Source organism: Photinus pyralis, unplaced genomic scaffold (assembly GCF_008802855.1).
Source record: "Photinus pyralis isolate 1611_PpyrPB1 unplaced genomic scaffold, Ppyr1.3 Ppyr1.4_LG3a, whole genome shotgun sequence".
In the NCBI taxonomy this organism is placed as follows: Eukaryota; Metazoa; Arthropoda; class Insecta; order Coleoptera; family Lampyridae; genus Photinus; species Photinus pyralis.
Genome location: NW_022170509.1, coordinates 5,310,452 through 5,333,307, shown reverse-complemented (window position 1 = coordinate 5,333,307; position 22,856 = coordinate 5,310,452). Strand labels below are relative to the sequence as shown.

The 22,856-nt window shown below is 37.4% G+C and overlaps 1 protein-coding gene across 10 annotated transcripts in view; it reads left to right on the top strand.

The window, feature by feature from the left end:
- LOC116165358 (forkhead box protein P1) overlaps positions 1 to 21,864 on the top strand; it is a 142,871-nt gene extending 121,007 nt beyond the window's left edge. For 5 of the 10 annotated variants that reach the window (XM_031479728.1, XM_031479730.1, XM_031479722.1 and 2 more), the window contains 13 exons: positions 11,844 to 12,041; positions 12,092 to 12,238; positions 12,288 to 12,543; positions 13,190 to 13,294; positions 13,344 to 13,506; positions 13,844 to 14,190; positions 14,268 to 14,312; positions 14,371 to 14,447; positions 14,510 to 14,611; positions 15,472 to 15,647; positions 16,641 to 16,707; positions 16,760 to 16,869; positions 16,919 to 21,864. In XM_031479728.1, the coding sequence (XP_031335588.1) occupies positions 11,844 to 12,041; positions 12,092 to 12,238; positions 12,288 to 12,543; positions 13,190 to 13,294; positions 13,344 to 13,506; positions 13,844 to 14,190; positions 14,268 to 14,312; positions 14,371 to 14,447; positions 14,510 to 14,611; positions 15,472 to 15,647; positions 16,641 to 16,707; positions 16,760 to 16,869; positions 16,919 to 17,186 (2,061 nt within the window). In that variant the 3' untranslated portion in view covers positions 17,187 to 21,864. Of the gene's footprint in view, positions 1 to 7,316; positions 7,466 to 11,843; positions 12,042 to 12,091; positions 12,239 to 12,287; positions 12,544 to 13,189; positions 13,295 to 13,343; positions 13,507 to 13,843; positions 14,191 to 14,267; positions 14,313 to 14,370; positions 14,448 to 14,509; positions 14,612 to 14,963; positions 15,113 to 15,471; positions 15,648 to 16,640; positions 16,708 to 16,759; positions 16,870 to 16,918 lie in introns of those variants that run through there. The other 5 variants (XM_031479723.1, XM_031479732.1, XM_031479724.1 and 2 more) reach the window with 5 other exon arrangements.
- Positions 21,865 to 22,856: the final 992 nt, after the last annotated feature.

Here is a 22,856-nt window from a genome sequence, read left to right as displayed (position 1 = left end):
CTCGAGATGTTGGAAATGGTCGTTTTCCCAGTACAAAAACCGTGCCAGGTTTCCGGAATTATTTGTTAAGAATTCCACAGTCTTTGTGCACCTGTCACCTGTCATATTTGTGCGCAGAAAAACGGCGTTTCCTTTTCCTTATTCATCAAATGACAATCAGTTGGAAACAGTTGGTGCTGTTATCTGATGAAGCTTAGCTGCTGTAAAGTCGACATCGAATTTATCTTTAAGTGACATTCTCCGTGCTGGTCCCAAGTTACAGTTACAGTATGTCCCATATTTGACGTGTTACTAAACTTTTGCTGTTTTCCCGTCGCCTTTGTTTGTGACATAAAGCAAATGTACAGACAGGTCCTATTGGAACCTTCGCATTGCAATTATCAGCGGATTTTGAGGCGTTTTTCTACGTACGATAAGGTCGAACAATATAGGTTAAATACTGTTACCTATGGATTCTCCTCTTCTCCCTTTTTAGCTTTACGGACTCTTCAAGAATAAGCTGATATTTAAAATACACACTACCCATTGGCTTTTAAGGTGTTCATGGAGCAAATACACATTGATGATATAGTGACTAGTACATAGTCAACCTCTAGGGCAATGAAACTACAAAACGATCTTGTTCAACTGTTGGGTTTGGGAGGATTTAAATTTACAAAGTGGACCAGCAATTATAAATCCGTTCTTAACGCTACTGTAGTCCATCAGAACTCGTCTTACCTTAGTCTTGGTGTTGAGTTTACAATGGAATATTTTGAATTATATCTGATTACTCATATGTTCCAAAAGACACGCCGTGCACGAAACGTGTTATCCTTTCTAAGAATTATATCCAATGGGTTTTTTGACTGGTGCTTTATTCAAAAACTCTGATGGGAAGATCAACCATCAAATACAATAATCAATGCACCGGCCCAATTTAAAAGTGAGCTTCATTTATTATCGAACGTTCCTCGATTCATATTCACTGATAACGCTCGTTGAATCGAGCTTCACGCTTTTTGTGGTGCGGCTCAGGTCGGTTATTGTTACATACTTAATGGTTGAAGCAACGAAAACGTAATTCATTTTTTTTTCTTACCTGAAAGTCACGCGTTACACCTTTGAAAACTGTATAGTGTATAGTTACCGAGATTTGAATTTGAATTACGTGCCGCAGTTTTGCTGACAGATTTAGTATTTTGTTTAATTTTCTTGTTAAAAAATTAAGGTAGGTATATTTTTTTGGTGAATGGAATGTTCTAGACAACCCCAAATTAATCAGAAATCAATGTTTATAATTTTATTTATTCACTTCTCTCCCCACGCACCAATGTGTCTTGATTCATGTGCGCGAAGAGTGTCAAAAAGGCACTGCAAGATACAATACAGACGCGCGCGTACCCAAACAAGTTAAACTAATAAAACGATAAGTGCTTCATTTACATTACGACTTACAAGTACCAGACCAAGGACCAGCGCAATAAAAGGTAAGGCACTTTGTTTTTTTTTTCTTTTATTTATTTTCGTAAAGTCATACAGTCCACTGATGCGCCCATTAGATAGTATTGCCTTACATACATGTCTGTCTTGGTTCCTTATGGTTTAGGTACATTATTATATTACACCTTATGTTAAAAAATAACAGTTGATATGATAGAGAAGTAATAATACTACATTATTCTTATCCCCAAATACAATTCTTGGACGGACTAAAGGCTTTGCTCTAAATCGACTATTTAGATGTTGGCTATTAGCAAGATTTGGATTAAACATTTCTTTGGAGTTAACGATGGATAAAGTTCAGTGCGCTCATACTTGAAGAATAGTTCACTCCCCAGAAGATAAACTGTTAGTGTGAACAGGATTGGCTCCATAGTAGAGCTGCGAAGAAAGCGATCGAGTCATTTTGTAAACATCGATGAGATAATTATGATTGTAGACAAGCAAGTATTAAAGACTATCATTTACCATTTGTGGCATACGAGTATACTACTGACTGGTTTATAAAAATCTAATACAATTACCTGTAACTAAATTTTTATCGGTAACGTTTATTATGTCGTTTGTGATTGCCGCTAACGACTCGGCAAAATTATTAAAGCAGAGCTCGTAAAGTTGTATCTAACTCTTATTGGCGTAGCCGAACCTAAATCAACAATTAACTCGGCCATTAAATCGTAGTTATGTACCTATACATCATTCAAGCCGTTTGCTACGTCAATAGTTGTAAGTCTTGTATGTAAAAAAAGATGGCAACCACAAGACGGTATAATAGATGTACCCCTGCATCAACCTCTAAAATTAATGGCAATACAATTCGAGATATGAATTGCACGAATGCTAAATAGTTATATTATTAGAATATCGAAAATTCTTGTTTGATATAATCAATATTGAGAAGTGAGATACCTGCATGGGTGGAAAATTAAAATCCAAACAGGGTTATTTTTGAAAACGCTCGGGAGGGTCTATTTACTGTGACGACAATCTTAATTTTAAATCGCAAAATAATGCTTTCCTTTCCTGAATTTGCGACCGTTTTTTATGTGACACTTTAGTTTCCAAGACGTACCGCATTCCAAATCAAAATCCATTTTTAGTTTATGCCATTTGAACGAATATGAGATTGCTTTTAACGTAACGTTTTGACAGAATGATATACAACTTGTTTTTTTTTGCACGGGGATCAATTAGTGCTTTCAGATTATTCAACATGGCATTTCTGAGTGAAATAGTGTACTCTATACACTAAGATTTTGGCTCAAATAGTAATTAAATTTCAAAAGGATGCCTTAGATGGTGGTTTAAGTAATATACCTACGTTATGTTGAATGAAGGTTTATTTATTAAACACTTTGTATGTGTGTTCATTATAATTTAGAGATTACAATAAAATAAGTACCAAATTTCCAAATTTTTAGTGGCATTGTCGAGTACCTGTTATTTGAGTTCCCTAAAATCCGATCTTCTAATGCGTTGAAGTGATCCATTTAAGAGGATACATAGGGAAATTGTACCTATGTATTCTTTTTAAAAAATCTCCGTATTTGTAAAACTCTAGGTACCTACATTCAAGCGCAAAAGAAGGTAAAGGAATGCATTCATCATTTTTTTAGTAACTTAGAACGGCAATCCATGAAAATGGATAACTGTAATGACGTAATAATGGACTCCCTTTGGGCGGCAATTTGTAACGGACGCATTACAAATGGGTTGACCATATTCTCAGGTTCCTGGTTTGGTTCGAGGTATAACATTCTTCTTGCAAATTTCGTCGTATTTAGTACGTTTGGACGCATCTTCCGTACTTTACTTCCCAGGTTAGCTCAGATGAAAAAGGGTGAAGCACATGAAAAAATTTGATAAATTTTTTCACTGATAATCTCATTAATATTCGAAACTTCGTAATCAAGATTTGGAAAAATGCTAATTCAAGTTTATTAGCAGAATATTTAGAAATTCAAATACTTGAGCATGTTTGGACAGATTACGCAACTTCAATAATCTCCTTTTACGTCCCCTTGTAAAGAATTAGAAATGTCATGTAAATTACAAGAGATTATCTCTACCTGAACCCAGTTATTATGATTGAATCATCCTAAAAACACAAAAGCCTATTTCCTGGCTGAACTCAAAATATGTCTACTGGATTTTTGTTGTCTGAGCTATATGCTTTTATGTTTTTTAGTTGCCTTTAGTTACGTTATGCATATAAACCGATTTTGGTCGGTACGGTGTTACTTACATAAAGTCAATTTATTCCCGACCATACATATCACTAGCTACTCAACAATTATAAGTATCTTATTAATATAGCTGTAAATCATAATAACATTGTTGATTTTTCAAGCTTGGAATTAAATTAGGAGTTCAGGCGATGGGATGAAGTATTATTAAGTGATCAATTTTAAAATGTGGGTCTCTCAAGAGCGCCGAATCCTATTGTCGGTTATTATTATTTTTGCCTTTATTTTTGAGTGGGCGGGGTTAAAGCCAAGGCTGCTCTACCAACCCAACCCACTATACATTTACAAATATCCCTGCTCGAACCCGGATAGGAACCAGGGACCCCTAGCACCACAGTCCAACTTTAACTGAACTGCGCCACACGAGCCGGCTACCTGGTTACGTGTTAGGCACCTTAAACAATAGAGAGTTTATCTAAGGAAGTAGGAACCGGATTATGATATTCACCATGGCCGAGATCAATACCACTACTTGACTCCAGATAACCTATCCACAATTCGATAAGCCAGCAGCCCATATCCCAGTCAATTATCCTCTCCTACATCCACCAATTGCTATATGGTACAGGTTAGTTGGAGCAAAGCCACCATGTTTGATGTCAAGAAATTTCTTGCTGTCATTAGAATGTCCAACATGTTTGGATCTATAGTAAAGCATTGTCTTTGGCAAAAGAATTGGACTATATTATCGTTAGTTGCTGTTCAAATACTTATGCGATATTTATGTCCTACGTAAATTAGCCTTTAAAAAGAAGACTTATTAGCGATAGTTGATGAAATAATGACCCAAGACTAATCCTTGGTGGCAATCAATATGAACATGGTTGGTACTTTTTGATACTTATCAAGAAAGTTGGATATAAACAAAGACTATCAGCGTAGCGGAATAGTAATCGATCCGACGTGATATTGGGTAGGAAGGGGCCGAAATTTAACAATATCCTTCCCCAAAAGTTAATTTCGATTTACCCGTATTTTTTGTATGGGGTCATTAAATAAAGGTGGTGGGATCGTCTTAATTGACCGGATTATACATCTAATGAATGATACATTTTTTCCCCTAAGTATGATGCAAACAAATGCAACTTTCAGCGTGTAAGTATTGATTAAGATTTTATTTGTATAGGAAGTGGTGGGAAAAAGGTTGGGAATGTATTTTCCAGGATACGAGGGTAAATAATTCGTAATTAATTTAGCCCGTCATAACGATATGGCGCTGTTTGGCGATGCAAGTATCTACATATGTAAGAATGAGACCTGCTTCTCTACCTCTTGGGGCATATTACGTGTATATACGTTGCGAAAAGATAGTCCCTTTCTTTGTCGGCCACTGTCTCCTATTATTTCGGTTAAACATTCCTCATTGCGCTCGCTAGCGCCCGCTCCACGAATACTAAATAAACATAAGTTTTAATTGAAGAATCTCGTTGTATCTCGGAGCGATGTGGACGGCGTTCGCCCGCTCCCCAGAGTTATTATTAGATCGCTACAAGCTGATGCAAATACAGATTATAAAGATCGGCCAGATGAAAAATGAGATACAGCATTCGCATTGTCTTATGTTATGACAATGGCGGTTCCCAACGCGACCGAGGCCAAATATTTGTCTTCCACCATAATGCTGCTGCCGCACCGCGCTCTGTCGTGCATATTTATCATAACTACTGTTTATATACCTTCACCCTCACATGCCGCACCCGCCGCCTAGTTACGTATGCAGTTGTAAGCACGAAACCGGGCGCCAATAATATTAAAATTTGATTCTCGCACTGCCAACGTCAGTCATTTCGTTGATCAATAAAAACTCGCAAGATCAGTTGATGAATTCTCGTGTGCGGCGTGCAAACGTAACAATTCGAAGCGGATATGATAATGAGGGGCGGCGTGGCGACCGCAACCGGCCCGTGTCCGCGGAGGGAGATAGGATAGGACGAAGGACTGCTGACGTGGCTCAGCTCGAGCCAAATGGACAGCGTTCTGAGCTAATGGCTCAGCGGGTGCCACTTATTCGACTCGGACTAAATTGTTAAGGACGGCAAAAAGCGTCGACCGACCGACCGAACTCCGATGTTCCAAAGAAACGTCAGCGCCCTTTAACAGAGGAAATAATTTAAATGTCATCCACTCTGTATTTGAACTCATCGACGGTCATTATGATATAACGCGTATTCCGCTAAACTATGCAATTTGGTTATTTTGCACAATTATAACCCTAATAAACAGGATAGGAAAAAGCCCCCTTTCACATTCTCCCTCTCCAATCTTTCAGTGGAGGTTTCAGTTAAATAAATTTGTATGCGGGGTGTTTACGATATAAATTAGAAGAATATTTTTTTCTCACTCGGAGAGGGAATTTGATGAAGTCACGCTGTGACACACATAACCACCTTTTTGCGAGATCCTTTACGTTTAAAGGGCATTTGATCATATAGCTCCCGAAACCTTTTTTAGGTGCGCAATCTGATTAAACAGAAATCGATTCCAAGTTGGAAGAAAAATGAAAAGATTGTATCTACGAAATTGCTTTTATTTCTTGGTTGACACTCGTGTCGATTATTTGTTGGCCCAGTGGCTCGTGAATATTACTACGACGTCTGCCTCGTTCGCATATGTTACCTTACTGGACCCTTTTTGCGCCCTTCGGAACTGCATATGCTGCAGGCACTTTCGAAAGTTATAGGTTTCGCCAACGTAATACGTAATTTACAGTTTTTCTGTATTGTATGCATTGATACGAATTGTGTACGTATGTTGGAGACGACTTACCAAAAAATCCTCTGAGCGAAAAGCGTGGTTGGGCAGTATTCAATAACATTTACACGTTAGGGCCAATAAAATAAAATGAACGCTATCTTCCATCCTGTACATCGACTCAGTTTTTTTACATATAGACCCATATTTATATATAAGTATAGTTCAAGTCGATCTCAACCCAACAAATGGAAAGGGATGGCGCTCTTACCCTTACGTGTTATAAGTTTGCGGGAAATGTCCTTTAGTGGCAGGTGGCTGGCCTGCTATATTTCCAATAACCAATATTCTTCGCGATCCCAAACGACATAAACTTCGTTATTCATCCGGTAGATTTGTTATAATACGTCGGCGCTGAACGGCGGGGACGCGATTTTTTAATATTAGTCGCGTGATCGATGCCGTCTTTTGTTTAGCCTGAGATAAGTTTTCGACTTTTGATTTTTCATCTTTTAAAGGGGCGCATCGGCAATTGTTTATTACTTTCGATCTGTTTTGGAGAGACGGGGGGGGGGGGGGGGGTACGGCAATGTAATTTTTGAAGAAATTTGTTCTCGAAGATGAATATTTGCAGGACGTTGCCTTCCTGGTCATGAGAATATATATGGGATTTGTTCCGGGAGTGTCACCACAAGCTTCAGGAGGCGGCGGGCTGGAGGTGTTGGTGTTGCGCGAGCGACTCGGTGTATCCGCCCGCTGCCTCCGATCGAGATATACACACATACAAACAACACAAACTGCAGCGCAGCGGCGCATCAAAGGCGCGCCGCCCGCCTACGACTCATCCTAGCTTCTCGGCGACTTCGATGACCCTTTTTGCGCAACACAACTAACTCTTGTTCTTTCTAGCGAAAAAGAAATAATTAATAGGCGCTGTTACCATTTATGTGTTTAGTTGTGTTTAGGTGTTGTTCTGTGAGTGTTCTACTAGTTTAGGTGAACTAATGAAGTACTGCGAGACGCGTATGCTGACTCCTGTCGCTCAGGTATGATGACCGATCTTAATTCGTCAATCTTTCGAGATGTCAGGTTATGTCAAATTCCTGGGCGCATATACCAACCTTTAATGTTATTGGTGGCGACGTCTACCATGGAGCTCATGTCAACGGCGATCTTTCTAATTATACGCCCATTGTCAACAACTACTTATAACGAATTTTAATAATTAACAACGACTATAAATTATGTGTGGAATTTAAATTGCTAACGTTTTTGTAACCAGAGATTGTACGTGACGGGGGAGCGTTTTCGATGTTGCGTCCCGACGGCAAGCGTCCCGACGCTCCCTTCTCGGCAGTCAACGTTGAACTGAATCCACGACCCACCCTCACTCTGAATGCTTGTACACTGCTGTATACTATATATAGCATCACAACAACATATAAACATCGCCCCAATTTTCCCATTTCCCGCGCTTACGTCTGAGACGCGTTGTGTCTGCGGAAACGCGCCGTTACTTCCCGTTTCCCCTAATTCTCTGTTCCTCTTTAACCTTTTGTGTGGTAATATCGTTGTGGTATCGTAAATTCTTTTAATTACTCATATTTGGAGCTATTATAGTAGTGTACGGTAAGGATAAATGTAGTTACAATGGCAAAAGCGTCGCAATTAATCTGGCTAAAAATTACGAGGGTTACTAATAAATTGCTTAAAGCCAGTAAGAGTAAGTAATAGAGAGTTATTAATATTTAGTGGGACGTTGTTTAGCAGCCAACTCGAGAAGTTACAAATGATGGCTGTCGCTAGCAGGCCAGCATATGGTGCTTCGATAGATTTTGCCGGACATTCATAAATTAGAGGCGCTGTTAAGTACACTGCCGGCTTCATAAAGTATGAAATTCGGCAGTCATGGGCCTTATTGAGAGTGGACTGCTGTAAATTATGTCACTTTCCCGGCCTCCTTTAAAACTGTACATTTGTCAAGGGATATATACGCTCGCTTATTGAATAATATGGCAGGGCACCCTTATACACATTGTTCGCTTCGCACCGCAACTTTCCGTTCTGTTTTCGCCACCTTCTATTATTATTGCTCGGCGGAACTGATTCGCTTCAGTCTTTTATATTTAAATTGCTAACGGTGGCTCGCCGTGTAAATATCCCGACTCCTCGCTCATCACAGATACAGATATTTACTCAAGTGTATTTTTCTTCGGCGAATTATTCGGATGAAGTTTTTTTACTTTAACTCTCGATCCGTAATTGCATTGTTCTTTCACCCCTACAGTAGCTGGTTGTGCTCAAGTTTGTTTCCGCCGTCTAAGACTTGTCTGTTTCACAATACCTTTTTAATACTTATGACTACCAAACCTCTTCGTGTACATAATAAAAATTATTAAGAAACCGTCCCCCATCCCCGGTCGTGCCCTAACAAATATTTATCTCTGTCACTTCCTCATAAAGAGTTGCAAAGACGCCGCAATGAATGATAAGACGTTAAAATGCATTACCATGATGTCACATGAAATAAAACCCATATACACAAGCGCATTATGTGAAAAATATGGAAATAATATTGCGCCAGCAAGCAAAACAGCCCTCTGCATATGAAATATGTGATCAGGGGTAAGAAGTTTTTTCCCAGTTTTTGCGTCAAGTTTCGTAGTGAATACCAATGGTTTTAGGTGAGCTCGAGCCGTAATTTTACTTGAATTAACGAGGAAAATCGGTAGAAAAATGTCCATTCTCCCCTTTTAACCATGCCAATAACGCCACTTCTGCTTTTATTTAGTAAAAGGGATTCTCTTTTGTTATGTAAGTATACATTTGTCACATACTGACTAGACTTCTTACTTTTTCATATTAATAAGTAATTTAAAAAAATTACCCTTATTTTAATAGAGGGTTACTTAAAACCAGATGAGAATTGTGAAGTTACGTTCTCTTGCTAAAAAGGATGCTATTAAGGGAGTATATAAAAAATCGAAAACAATACGGTCGCGTTACTTTCTTAAGAAAGCATAGACGGGCCATACAAATTTACAGATCTAACTTGCAATTTACACTGGGAATTCGAAAGATCTTCCAGATCTCTTTGGGAATTTACAAATCTTTCTGAGAATTTTTGCATCTTTTTGTGAATTTACAGAAATTTACAGATGTAAGTGATATATTGCAGTTTGTGAGAAAAATTGAAGTTAAATTAACATTAGTTCGAAAAACTTCAATTTTCCTCACAACTTTAAGCGAAATTATTAATTTAACAAGTTTAAGGTGCACTAACGTTTACATGTCGTCGGTAAACGATGGCGGGATGGTCGGTAGAGAGGTCGTCTCAAGGATGTGCGATACTGCTATAGGATGCAATGTGCCTTTTATCTTTTGTACTGAACCAACTGCAGGGCCATTGAAATTCCTGATTAATATACACATTTCTAGATAAATTGTAATTTCCATTGAAGGTCTTTAAATTCACATACCTATAGATCTGGCGCCTCTTTCACATCCCAGATAGACGTATAAATTTAGTTAAGATCTGTAACTATGCTTTATATTTACCTGGCTTACACATGTCTTGAGCTGTTACACCTTGCAAATTTAAGCGTAATTTAAATTCGTTTAACAGAAAAATAATTGAGGTGTTCTGAAAGATGGTTCGGAATAAATATACTTTGATAATCTTTGCCTTGGCGTAACTGTACAACTTGTATTTGTTATACGCACATAAGCATAATTTTTTGTGATAGATTAAAGGGATAATATAATACGCTTTTATGATAATATTTATGTCAGCTACACATTGCTATCGTCCACTAACATCTATAGCAGTAGTAAAAGTAGAAATAGGGAAAGTAGAGATATGCCCTGTGTTCAATAAGGCTAGCGCTAGAACATGGTATGGTAATTTTAATTTTATAACGGCGTGGGGGCTGGTTTGCTGTCCAGAAAGGAAAGTTGTGCCAAATGTTTCTTTTTGTTGAGCCCGTCTGAGGTGGCTTCACATGGTTGTTCCTTAGTACGCCGATAATTAGAAACGCCCGATCAAATCATATGCGAACAAAATCGTTTAGCAACTGTTTAATTCAAATGTCCCAATATCTTCTACTTTGTGTGGCGTTACAATGAACTTCGTAAGTAAGAACCCGAAAGTTACAATAACCATTTTGAAAGAAGCGTAAGTCTTCTGAAAAATAATTGCTTCATTTCATATACATATATACCTATAGCTTTTCGTGTTAAATTTACCAACATCCCCAAGGCAGTTTCTTTGCGAATGTACCTAACTAAGTGATCTAATCAACCACACTACAAAGCCGAATTGTTTGATAGGCAGTATTTATGTATAGTGTGTTAGTTAACTGCACTGAAACGAAAAATTGTGGCCATTCCTTTGTTACATGTCTCCTTAAAAATTTATATTTAGGATAATTAAGTAAACTATTTACTCGGTTACTGAACAAGTATTTCTGTTCTGCATCTCAATACTCAATCACAGTTTCTTTTGATTTGCATGTAAATATAGCTCCACGTTGAATAAACGTATTTTCGAACCCTTTTAATCTAATAAATATTCGCGAATGTTCAGTTCTTGAATTTGCTCTAAAATTAAAATTTACATTTTAAAAATTTCATGAGATATTTCGCGAGAATCGATAAAAAAGTAATAAAGAAAAGTTGAATGTTTAGTAAACAAGTACAGAGTAAGTATTGAAGATGTCTACTTTTTAGTCGCCTCATTTTATTTAAATATTTAAGTCAGTTTCAATTTTCTGAGCGTTACATTCAATTTTCTCGAGTTTCTTTTTTCTTTCAACGTCAAGATTAAGTTTATATAATTCAGTGTACCGCTAATTGATATTGAATCATTAATATGGGGAAAACAGAATAGCGGACCCTCTTGTTTCTCGTCGGTGTTTATACTGTGCGGCAGAGGGTTGGTTTATTATTGCAAACGGTTGAATTATACTCGCAGACAATAATCAAGGAAAACGCTTTGAGTTGCGCTTATGTGGAGTAATAATTTGGTTATAGAAAAACTGGAATGGGGCTAAGTCGTATTCGTATAAAGGAACAATATTTTATTCTGGAAGTATATAGGTGCGTGCCCCTGCAATCCATCAAGTTAGTTTTGGGAGAATTTAAGGAACTATATATTTGTGGAAGTGTACAGGTATTATGACCGGACCATTGCTCAGAGACACATAGCTTCCGAGGTCCTAATGCGGCCGTTCGCAGCCGTTCCACGCGCGGGAAATCAATCACATTTATCACATGCACGACTCCCTTTGCGCTTTACTACCGAAACATGCACCTCTCATTTCTATGCCATGATATGCATACATATACGAACGCAATAAAAATATATACAGTTGTCGCCGTTTTCTATTTTTATTGCTGTATAAGTATTGTTTTCTGCATTTTTAGCAAGCTGCGTCATTAGAAAAAGTATTGAAGGAACAGCAACAGCAGCTTGATCTGGAGCGAGTTTGGGAGCAAGATAGAGACATAAAAGGTAATGGTAGCACAAGTCCGTCTTCGGAAAAACGCGTGCAGCAGGAGCATTCGCCTCCGCCGGCATCCGATGCACAGAAAACACATAACGCATCCGTACCCGCGTCCCAGGTACGTTTCCTTTTTTATAAAGAACGTGCTGGGTGATTTGCATAATTTAGACGCAAACAGCTTCGACATCTCAGATGATGACTTCGCCAGTTCCCGGACTTCACCATATGCAACAATTGTTACAACAGCACGTACTTAGTCCTTCACAATTACAGTCCTTGATGAAACAGCACTCGTTACTTCAACAACATCATCAGGTAGTAAAGTGCTCCCAGACGGATTGTACCTACTGATACCAATTTTCAGCAAAAGCAATTGGTCGAATTGGGTAAAAAACAAATTGAGCAGACAATGCAGCAATTGCAGGAACAACTGCAATTAAATTTAATTCAACAAACACAAATATTGCAAAGTGGCGATAAGAAGAAGACCTCATCGTCATCTTTGCAACAACTAGCCCTTCAGCAACAGCAACTTATACAGCAGCTTCAAATTGTACAAAGACAGTACGTGGTTCATCAAGGCATGGGGATACAACCGATGATGTTAGTTCAAGGACCAGGTAGGAGCGAAGAGTAATATTTCTCGTCGGTCGTGCAAGACTTAACAAATGTCAATAACAGCTCGTCAAGCTTTCGAATATTTATATGCGATACAATAACTTTATTTCGAAAGTTATAAAATAAATTTGCGCACACTACTGCTTTTAAAATGAATTTATGCATGCGTACATTTTTGCAATAGTAAGTAAACTAATTTGGAATAAAAATGCATGAAAGAAATAAAGTCAGCAAGTTTATTAAATGATGGTGGATCGTTTGCGTGTGGTCGAAGAGTATCACGGTTGACGAGTTCCAGTGAGGTATGTATTCCCCATTCCCGTCTGTCCATTTTACCCTCGTTTAGTAATCGAACCTTTAAATTGGGCAATGCCACTTGCAATAATTAATTATCGGCATTGATGTAGGTTTCTTTAGTCGCTATTGATCGGCGAAATGAATTTTCCAGAACCGAGTTAAAAGCGCCACTGCTTCACGTGTGGTTAAAACTATTGGCACATGCCCGTTCCCCTAATCCTTTCATCCCTTGATTCTCTACCCATACTGGAACCCGTTCGACCACCAACGCCTTCGGTTTTAAACGCACGTGAAGCTGCCACCGTCGCGGTTACGTCCGAAAGGATATTGAAACTGACATTTATTGAACAGGGCTGACCTCTAGAGACGTGATGAGTCCGTGGAAAGAACCGCCAAACGGAAACGACCAACAACTTCACACGGCTAATAGCAAATGTTCGTTGCCCGACGTAAATGGTAAGTCGTTGAAATTGTTACACGCATTTTCGCTTAACATAATTTACAGGTATTATAACGGCGATCCCGAATCGCCGAGACGATATGTTTTTCGAAGACAAATTGGAAGGCGAAAGAACGGGCACCGACAAAGTTCAGCATTTATATGGCCACGGTGTATGTAAATGGCCCGGATGCGAAGTTATATGTGAGGATCTACCATCTTTCATGAAGTGAGTGACAGAATATAGGAATCTTGCCCTTTTACACCGAGTAGAGCGAGGGGAAAATAATAAAGTCATGCCGGGGATTAACATTTAAATCCTACTACGGTGTGATCAAACGTCTTGCATATTAATTAAACATGGCGTAATTAGAGTTTTTAAACCGCGATGCCGCTCTTAATTTATTCCAGGTCGCCTTTCTTTTACCAAGGAGGCGACAAAATATTATAATTTGACAGTTTCGTGCGCCCTTTTCCTTTTACATACTAATCGTAAACTTATGAGGATTACGAGTCAAAATTGAACAACGGTTTTATGATTAATCGGTTGTTTTTTTGACTTGCAGACATCTAAACACCGAACACGCATTAGATGATCGTTCGACAGCTCAGGCACGGGTGCAAATGCAGGTGGTATCACAATTAGAACTACAATTGCAAAAAGAAAGGGATAGATTGCAAGCGATGATGCACCATTTACACATGTCTAAACAACTCGGCTCCCCCGAACCTTTAAAAGAAAGCCCGCCTCCCACAAAAATTACAGTTAATACCGTAGTACCACCACCCGCATCTTCCATGGGAGTCTTGGTGTCTACAGTCCGATCCCCAGTATTACAAGCCACTGCCCCTAACGTCCCAGGTCCAATACGGAGACGTATCAGCGACAAGTCTGCCTTGTCACTGGCAGGAGGTACGTGTTATCTTTTTTTTGAGCATCTGCAAAAAAAAAAACTTTACATACAATTTTCACATTTTGCCGCCAAACAGGACTGCCTTATATGCTGGAGAGGGCAGGACTTGATGTACAACAAGGTCTAAAATCCACACTTTTCACAATTTAATAAGCAATTCATCGTTGTCATATTTTCAGAGATACAGAGAAACCGCGAATTCTACAAAAATGCAGACGTTCGACCACCTTTCACGTACGCTTCTTTAATTCGACAGGTATAGCACTTGCGTTTTCTGATTTCGGTGGACCGCTTTGCACACTAATTTGTTAATTTTAGTCGATAATCGAATCTCCAGATAAACAGCTTACCCTTAACGAGATATATAACTGGTTTCAAAACACCTTCTGCTATTTTCGAAGAAATGCTGCCACGTGGAAGGTATTACTCAATTACATTTACTCTAACCATTTCATCGAGATTTTATCTAATATATGAATAACCATTCTTTTATTCGCAAACTGATGAAATGGCGAATATTTGTTGATGTTTTTCGAAATTTATACTTACGCCCTTTGTTTATTCGATAACTGCCGGCGAGGTATTTGACCAGCGGCAGTTGTCAATTAAACACGCTTGGTCGTAGGTACTCACGAACGGGATGCGGAAGCCTGCGCCAGCATCGGGTTTTTATTTTATGTTAACTGATTTTGTGCTGTGCTAATATTAAAGGAAAGTGTCGCATTTGCGCTTTCTGGTACTGATTATTTGGCGGTGTTTGATCTGTTGTTAGAATGCAGTGCGCCACAACCTATCTCTCCATAAATGTTTCATGCGCGTGGAAAACGTTAAGGGTGCAGTATGGACCGTGGACGAAGTGGAGTTCTACAAGAGACGACCTCAACGTTGCTCATCCGGTCCATTAGCTCAACCAGTCGTCGGGTACGTCATCGAGGCCGCCCTTAAATTCTTTTTTCGATTTGTATATTGTGTGTTTTGTGATTTGATCTCTTTTTCTAATATCTTTTTTACATGGTCTTTTATATATAATATTTACACATATATAGGCATATACATTATTCTTTTCGTATTAACGCTGTGTGGCTTGCGTGTTGTGCGTGCGTCATGGTGAATGAGAGGTGTAAGAGAGTGCGATAAGGCCGGTTCAGTATAACGCAGCAGGCTTGGGCGACTAACAACTGCAGGAGACCAGAAGGTACATTCCATACCAGGTTTTACCAATGAATTACCTTGACCTCACTTGATTGTGATATTTCTCTTTCTTGGGTATGGGTGTGTAGAATGCGATACGCACCAATCTATCACTCCACAAGTGTTTTGTACGCTACGAAGACGACTTTGGGTCATTTTGGATGGTGGACGATGCTGAATTTGTGAAGCGCCGCCACCTGTCACGTGGTCGGCCGCGGAAATATGACCCAACCCCATCACCCACTCCACCACCCCATTGCGCACAGTAAGCACCTATAAACGCGCAGCGGCATTATTGCAATGCCTTGCAACCAGCTGCTACTATTGCTCATCTTGCTGCTGCTTGTCGCATTCTACCCCAATATAGTAGATGTCTTAACGGTTGAAAATTGATTTTATTTATAGATAATTGGTACAAACCAAATGGTTTCCTAAATTCATGCTTGTCAAAATTTTATTATAGATAGGTAACGCTTTTCGGTGTTTAGAATTTTTTTTACTTATGGTTACTTGGCGAATGTTTTTGAAGTGCATGGTCTTTTCCCAAAATGTTTTGTCCAATTCCTTTATCCCTTAGGCGCCTGCTGCTCCTGCATGTCGCTACATGCGGCTGCAAAGCACTATTAGATATCATTAACCTATAGTTAAAATGCGCGATCGATGGGCCGGCTTACAGAATGTTGGAAAAGGGTTAAATATTTTTAGCGTTCTCGAGCGGAAATGCTAAAAATATTTCTCATAAAGGCGAAGAATGAATGTGAGTTTAAGAACAGTTCCCTTTGCGATAACCAATCTATACGGAAGGTAACTCTCTAGTATTTACTTCGTAATTTTTCTAATCTCTATACTATTCATTTTTGGCATGATTTTAAACCTCCAGTTTATATTACCATATATACAAGTTAATGTTCCTGTGTGAAAAAAATGTATACATATTTTATGTACATTGGATTAGACCATCGCGTAAAGGAACAGCAGGTAAACTTCACACAGGAATTTGCGAATTTTAATTGTTGTGAATGATACTATTTATTTAAGTTAGATGTTTGTTTGCTTTTATTCTATTACATTTACTCGCTCGCTCGTGACTCCTAGCAAAGTGTGCCAACGGCGAAGGTAGTAAAATGTTCAACCTCTTTTTTGCTTGTTTCTAGTTTTTATCTAAGTGTCTTCGCTTTATTTTAACACTTACTGTTTGTAATTACTTACTACTTTTGCTACATACCATGCAATTCTTATGACAAATCGATTTATTCAGGGGTGGCGCATCTAAGAGTCCTACATTAAACCACAGTCCAACGATGTATGGGGATCATATGATCCAGGTGAGGAAATCGCTTGACTATAAAAATTTTAAAACTCCTTCTGTTTGCCTAGGCCACTATGTTAGATGATAATATGTCATTCCTTACTGGAGGCGCCAATGTGTGCAGTCGGGATTCAAGATTAAGGGATAGTTCGCAGTCGCCGAGTCATGATCATGTCGGGTAAGTTTTTAGTATGTAATAGGGGGTCATACGTCATGCGATAATGTAGGGGAGGAATGCATAGGGCTTCCGTAAATGGTGGGCTTTTAATAAAGCAAGAACACGCTCTCACTGCCGAACACCATTCGATTCGAGAATCAGAGCATCCTGTGCATCACGTTATAAAACGTGAAGTACACGTCGACTACGAAGACATCGATCAAGATCCACAAGTTGATGGGATGGCCGAAGATTTGACGATCACATCACCCCAAGATCACCATCTTCATCACCAACATCTTCAACATAACGATTCGAACATGATCGACGATGCATAGTGTAAGTTTTTGTGAAGTGCGGGCTCAGATCCCTTCTCGGAAGGGTTTTTGGTTTTACATTTAATATAAATACTTGTAGTAAAAAGTAGTCGCATATCTGAAAATCGAGTTAGCTTGTGTATAATAAACTTCATTGAATTTGTACAGATAAGCTAAATGTACATAATAACGTTACCTACTTCAATATTCATAGATGTTATGTAAGATCTTGGACGTCTAACTTTAAAGAGGCTATTCGGTGTGGACCTCTGTTATATATCATCAACTGTGACATAGGTATATTGCGCGAAAAGTTTGTTAAGTATTCGCTCTTCGAATATTTTGCGGAAACGGAGGCACGATTCATCGGTGATCTCGATTAAGCAAGCTCGTAGTCGATATCGTGTTCTGTTAAAGCGGCTAATCGTATGATCATATTTTGCTTCAAAAACGGGCTCACATGCCTTTAAAGCAACCGAGATATTACTGTCCGAAAATAACCAACGCGCGCAAAATTACTACCTATATATTAACAGGGTGATTTTAAACTTGTGACGTATGACGTATCCTGTTGTTATTAGTTATACGGATAACATTCAAAACCGTCTTTCAAAGACATTAAAATGTTATTTTTTTTATGTAATCATATCAGTGACACAAGGTGAAGCAGAATGTTCGTGATCAAAGTCTGCAGTACAATTTATTTCATAGATCGCCATCACACGCTTCCAAGCTTCCTAACAATATTATGATGTCCTTAAAAGCCAATGTTACGTTTGTTACCCTTTTTCTTTGTTGAACATTTCTCAATGCTCATACTTTTACAAAGGTTTAGTAATATTGCAAGCGCAGTTTTTCGATTTCAGTAGTAGAAGGAGATATTTAGTGGTTTAAACCCCACATTTTTGTACTTACAGTTCCGTATAGAGAATAAAATAAAATTTTAAAGTTAACTCCTACTAGGATTTGCCTAGTTGTTTATAATGAATGGTAGTTAAAGTTTATTTATTTTTTTATGGACGATCAGTTTTCTATATATGAATGAGTCTTTTAGAAAGAGGTATAGGTGCTTCTTTTCTACTTCTTCTTCTTTTGCTTTGTTCTTGCCAGTTGATTATAATATGTACAATTATTTCAATATTTATGGTACTGTTCATAACACGGTTTCATAAAGTATTTTAGGAAAGTATCTGCGACCACACTTTTGATGCATAAAGTAGATTCGAGTTTGATAAGGTAACTAAATTTTTAAAAAATGCATTTGAAAGGGATTGGCTTGGTGTCCGTCCGTTTCTGCGTTCTTTGTAATAATCCATTTTTGAGGATATTTTAGGAAGTATTTCCGCGCGCCAACACGGTAGGTACAATAGTACACATCCATAAAAACAAAAGTTATTCAATTAAATCGCACCCAATGTTAGCAAATTGAATACAGGGTAGATGCACTAAATACTGTTGAATAGTAGGAGTTATGCAGCTATTGAGCTCTTTATAATGCGCATATCTACTAATTTTTCGAAATTTGATTTTTATGTCCTGGATAATATAGCCTTAACAGGGTACTGTCCGACCGTGCTGTCGCGAAAAGAGTGCACTCATTCAGAATAATTTAAAACTTAATTATTGGTTTTATATTTCGTAACAATTATTACACAATTTGTAACATAATTATCAGTGTGCTCGCGCATTAAATTTCCCGGGAAACATCGGACTACCCATATTGACACTTGACCTTGAACCCAAGACAATCATATGACGCAATTGAGTTAGATGATTTGGGTTTTATGTACTTTTTTCTTCACTTGGAACGGTAAATGGCTACGTAGAACGTAACGGGCTTTATTTTGATACCAAAGCAGTATATTGATTTATTAATTCAGCTTTTAAACTCGAGTCTACAAACGCCTATAGTAGGTATCTATATTTTTTTACATAATAACAACGAAAAAGCTCTCACTATCACCATCCCTATCTGCCGGTGGGGAACTACGGAGATTTAGGCAACTGGAAAGTTCAACTAATTGTGGGATGCCAAAATAGTGTAAATTATACTTATCTAAAAACATAAAGCATAGGTGTATACCCTGGGCTTGGTGATAACTGTAGGCAGCGTTTTTTTTTCAATTGTGTGCGCAGTTGCTTTACAATGTTTTTAAAATGCTTTGGAGCGAATTGATGGAAACGAATGAACATACCTGGGTTTTTCGGTATATCTTTTCTGATTTTGTTGTAAATGTTGCAAAAATTCCTCTTCAAAGATTGGTAATCCTTTAAGAGGAGTGCGAAAAAATTCTGATCACTAAATTTGACATGAATCTTTGAACATTGACATTTAAAATATCGAATTCACAAAACTGCAATTGTTGGTTACAACGAAAATCGGAAAGTTAAGGCTGATAAGCAAATTACTTCTCTCTCATATTCAATGAATTCGTATAGAAACGCAGTGCTTATAATGCCGCAGACGGGGGACCTACATGTAATCGGCATGGATAACTAACGGGCGATAAAAAAAGATTGACATCGAGTCGCCTTTGGAAGTTCAATTTCCCATGTAAACAAAAATTCCAAAGGTGACTCGAGAGCAACTTTTTTTTATTGCATAGTGGTTTTAGACGAGTTGGTGAATCTACGAAGCATCGGGCGATTTTTAGTAAGATACAACTACAACAACAAAAAATGTTTAAATACGCAATTGTCATCATTTTTTTTAAGAAGTACAGTATCTTTGTTTTAAAACCTGATTTTGGGGTCGTTATTTTCATGTTGTAAAACCTCTAGTTTCCAAATTTCGTCGACGTCAGGATTTTTTCACATCTTAGAGTATGAATTTTAGATAATCATTTTATTTTGTATGTAGATTTTTTTACTTATCCCTGTAATTTTAAGTAAGGAACATAAAATCAATAACTTGTTCTCCAATTTTAAATTAATTGCAGAGCAAGAGTCGTCTTTGTCATGTTGGACGCTAGCTGCGATGTCGGCTTGTTATTTGACGTAGACTTTTATGACCACCGGTCCAGTCCACCACTATTATTTCTTTAGAGCCCAGACTGATGTGTTGAGTTGTCCGAATAAAACAATTGTCTCTGTTTTTATATGAACGTTTGACGAATTTCGTGGGGTTTAATGGTTAAATATCGACTTCTGTTTTATTTACTGCGCCATTTGAGTATAATTATTCTTGTTTATACTACTTTCCTTATACCAGAATGATTGCGGACAATTTCTCGCAAAACAAAATATTTAAGACATTCCAAATGTCATTTATTTTAAAGCAGTGGTAGACCAATTTATTGGATAACTAAATAATGATGACAATTAATTAAAGAAAACTCGGCGGTTCATGTTTTCTAATATTCATTCTAACGTTACACGTGGGATACTCGGGCTAGTTAAATGATCACCGTAAACGTGTTTTCAGCTACCCATGTGCGGATGTGCGAAAGTGTTGACTATCAACGTATCTTGATTCCCTGCTTTGTTACTCGTAAAAGTTTGATTTGAAGCTTCGTTGCTGTTTACATGAGTATTAATTATTAAATCAATGATATCAATGATTAGAGCAATTCAAATTGTCTGCAGACGTTTTGGATCTCGCGGTATCCGTTAGTATTTTTACGTAAAAATCAGAATAGAGAAATTTGTATTATAGGTATAGATGTCCACTTTTGAAATATGTACTTGTTTGCTGAGGGAGATATAAACAGGAATAAATGTACTTCAACGGCTGAATTTTGTTAATTTTCTGTAATATGCGCTTGTGAAAAAAGGATCTTCATATCACTAATTTTAAATGTGGGTATATTATATATGTTGTTTATATGTATAGTATATTTTATATATACATTCAGTCACTTATATAGATACTGTAAATTACAATATTAGGTTGATAGAAATAATATGTAAATTTGAAGCGTATATATTATATACTACACATTATATAATATACCTCTATGTTAAGAAATATCTACGTTTTAAGTTTCAGGAAGGGTGTCTAACAGGAATACTTTAATGAGGCTAAAAATGATTACAGATATTTTTCAAACTTTTATTAGCTGATATATTTTGTGGTACCTATGTATTTGATCCCTAGTTTACAGGGAATATAAATAAACGTTTTTATATACTATGATAGACACCCTACCAATTTTAGTTGATTAGAAGTAATAAAACTTTCCAAATGCTCTAACATAATCGAAATCCTTTCTAACATGTAACAGAATCATTTTGGTAACTTTTTTATCTATTATTTTTAAGAATAAATTTTGAGAGTTTTGTCATGCCATTAGCCCAACTACACTTCGTGTTCTTGTGATAGTATTTTAGTTTTCGTTATATAATTAGATTCTTAGATAGTATAAAAGCGGCATTGCATGGCAATGTAATAATTGTTTTGCTGCTTGCAGTAGCAGAAAGTAATTTGAGATACCTACTTTCTACTAAGGTCGTTTGTATGTAAATATGTGTGTATTAAACAACATTACTACTATTACCAATACAGCCGATTAAACACATATCATGTTTTTCTCAATTTAATGTATGGCAATCATACGCTTCATTTAGTACATGTAGGTATACAAATTACTTTCTGCAATCATACGTCTTCATGTAAAATATACCTACATATTGTACGAACCTTCGTATATCAGTTGTTTAAAGAACAATTATTACCTACAAATAAATAGAGCAATACATACTTTCGCACTTTCTTATTTTCACAAAAGTAAATGAAAATCTTTTTCATGGCTTTCTTTTTAAAGACCCGCCCTACATGGTTTCTTCAAGGACGCCATCTATTAGAGAACTACTACTCCTAAGTAATCGATCACTGGATGTTGATACGTGTAATAGATGTCGCTATGGTAGGTATTGCAATTTGCCAATCGTTTTTGGAGAAAAAACTTCTTTACAGAACTCTATTTGACGTTAATGTAAACTTTAGGTACAAGATTGATTGATAGAAGTCTGTTTTGTTTAACAGGTAAAATAATATCAGGGAACCTGTTTTTAATTACAGACGTCTATAATGAAACGAAACTGATAAGTTATTTCGTCAACGGTAAAAAACCACCCTATGGGAATGGGTATAGGTATACACGCGTATTACAGATTTCTCATATGTGTCTTTCAAATAGAATTGGAGAGTTTAGGTAACTTGACACCAATTGATAGAAATGTAACTAAAAATTTTAAAATGGTAGGTACTACTTTTGATGAATACATAAAAGGTACAAACGCAAAAACAAAAAATTAAATTCACGCTTCTGTGATAAAGGCTGGTATCGGTCTATGGAACATTTAGCTACGTCACCTACACTTCATAAACCATTTTGTACCAAGTAACCATATTCGCCCTTTGTGAACCCTTTTTGCACTTATGATTAACGTTCCACTAGATATCCCTAGATAAACTTTGAATGTCAAATGTGAAATGTTATCACGTGCAATGTACTGGATGTATAAAATATACAGTTTTTATACAACCTCTCAACAAGTATAAACTTCATCCTTTTATATGAACGTCTTAACATCTATATTCAGTCTTTGATTATACAGCTGAGTATCCCAAATTTAAAAGTCCACCCTGTAATAGCAGACAGGAATTAATTTCTACCAAACATAGCCCTCCTCCTCCTCGACCTTTTATCGTGATCGGGTATATTCCCTTATACCTCAAGAACGGATTGT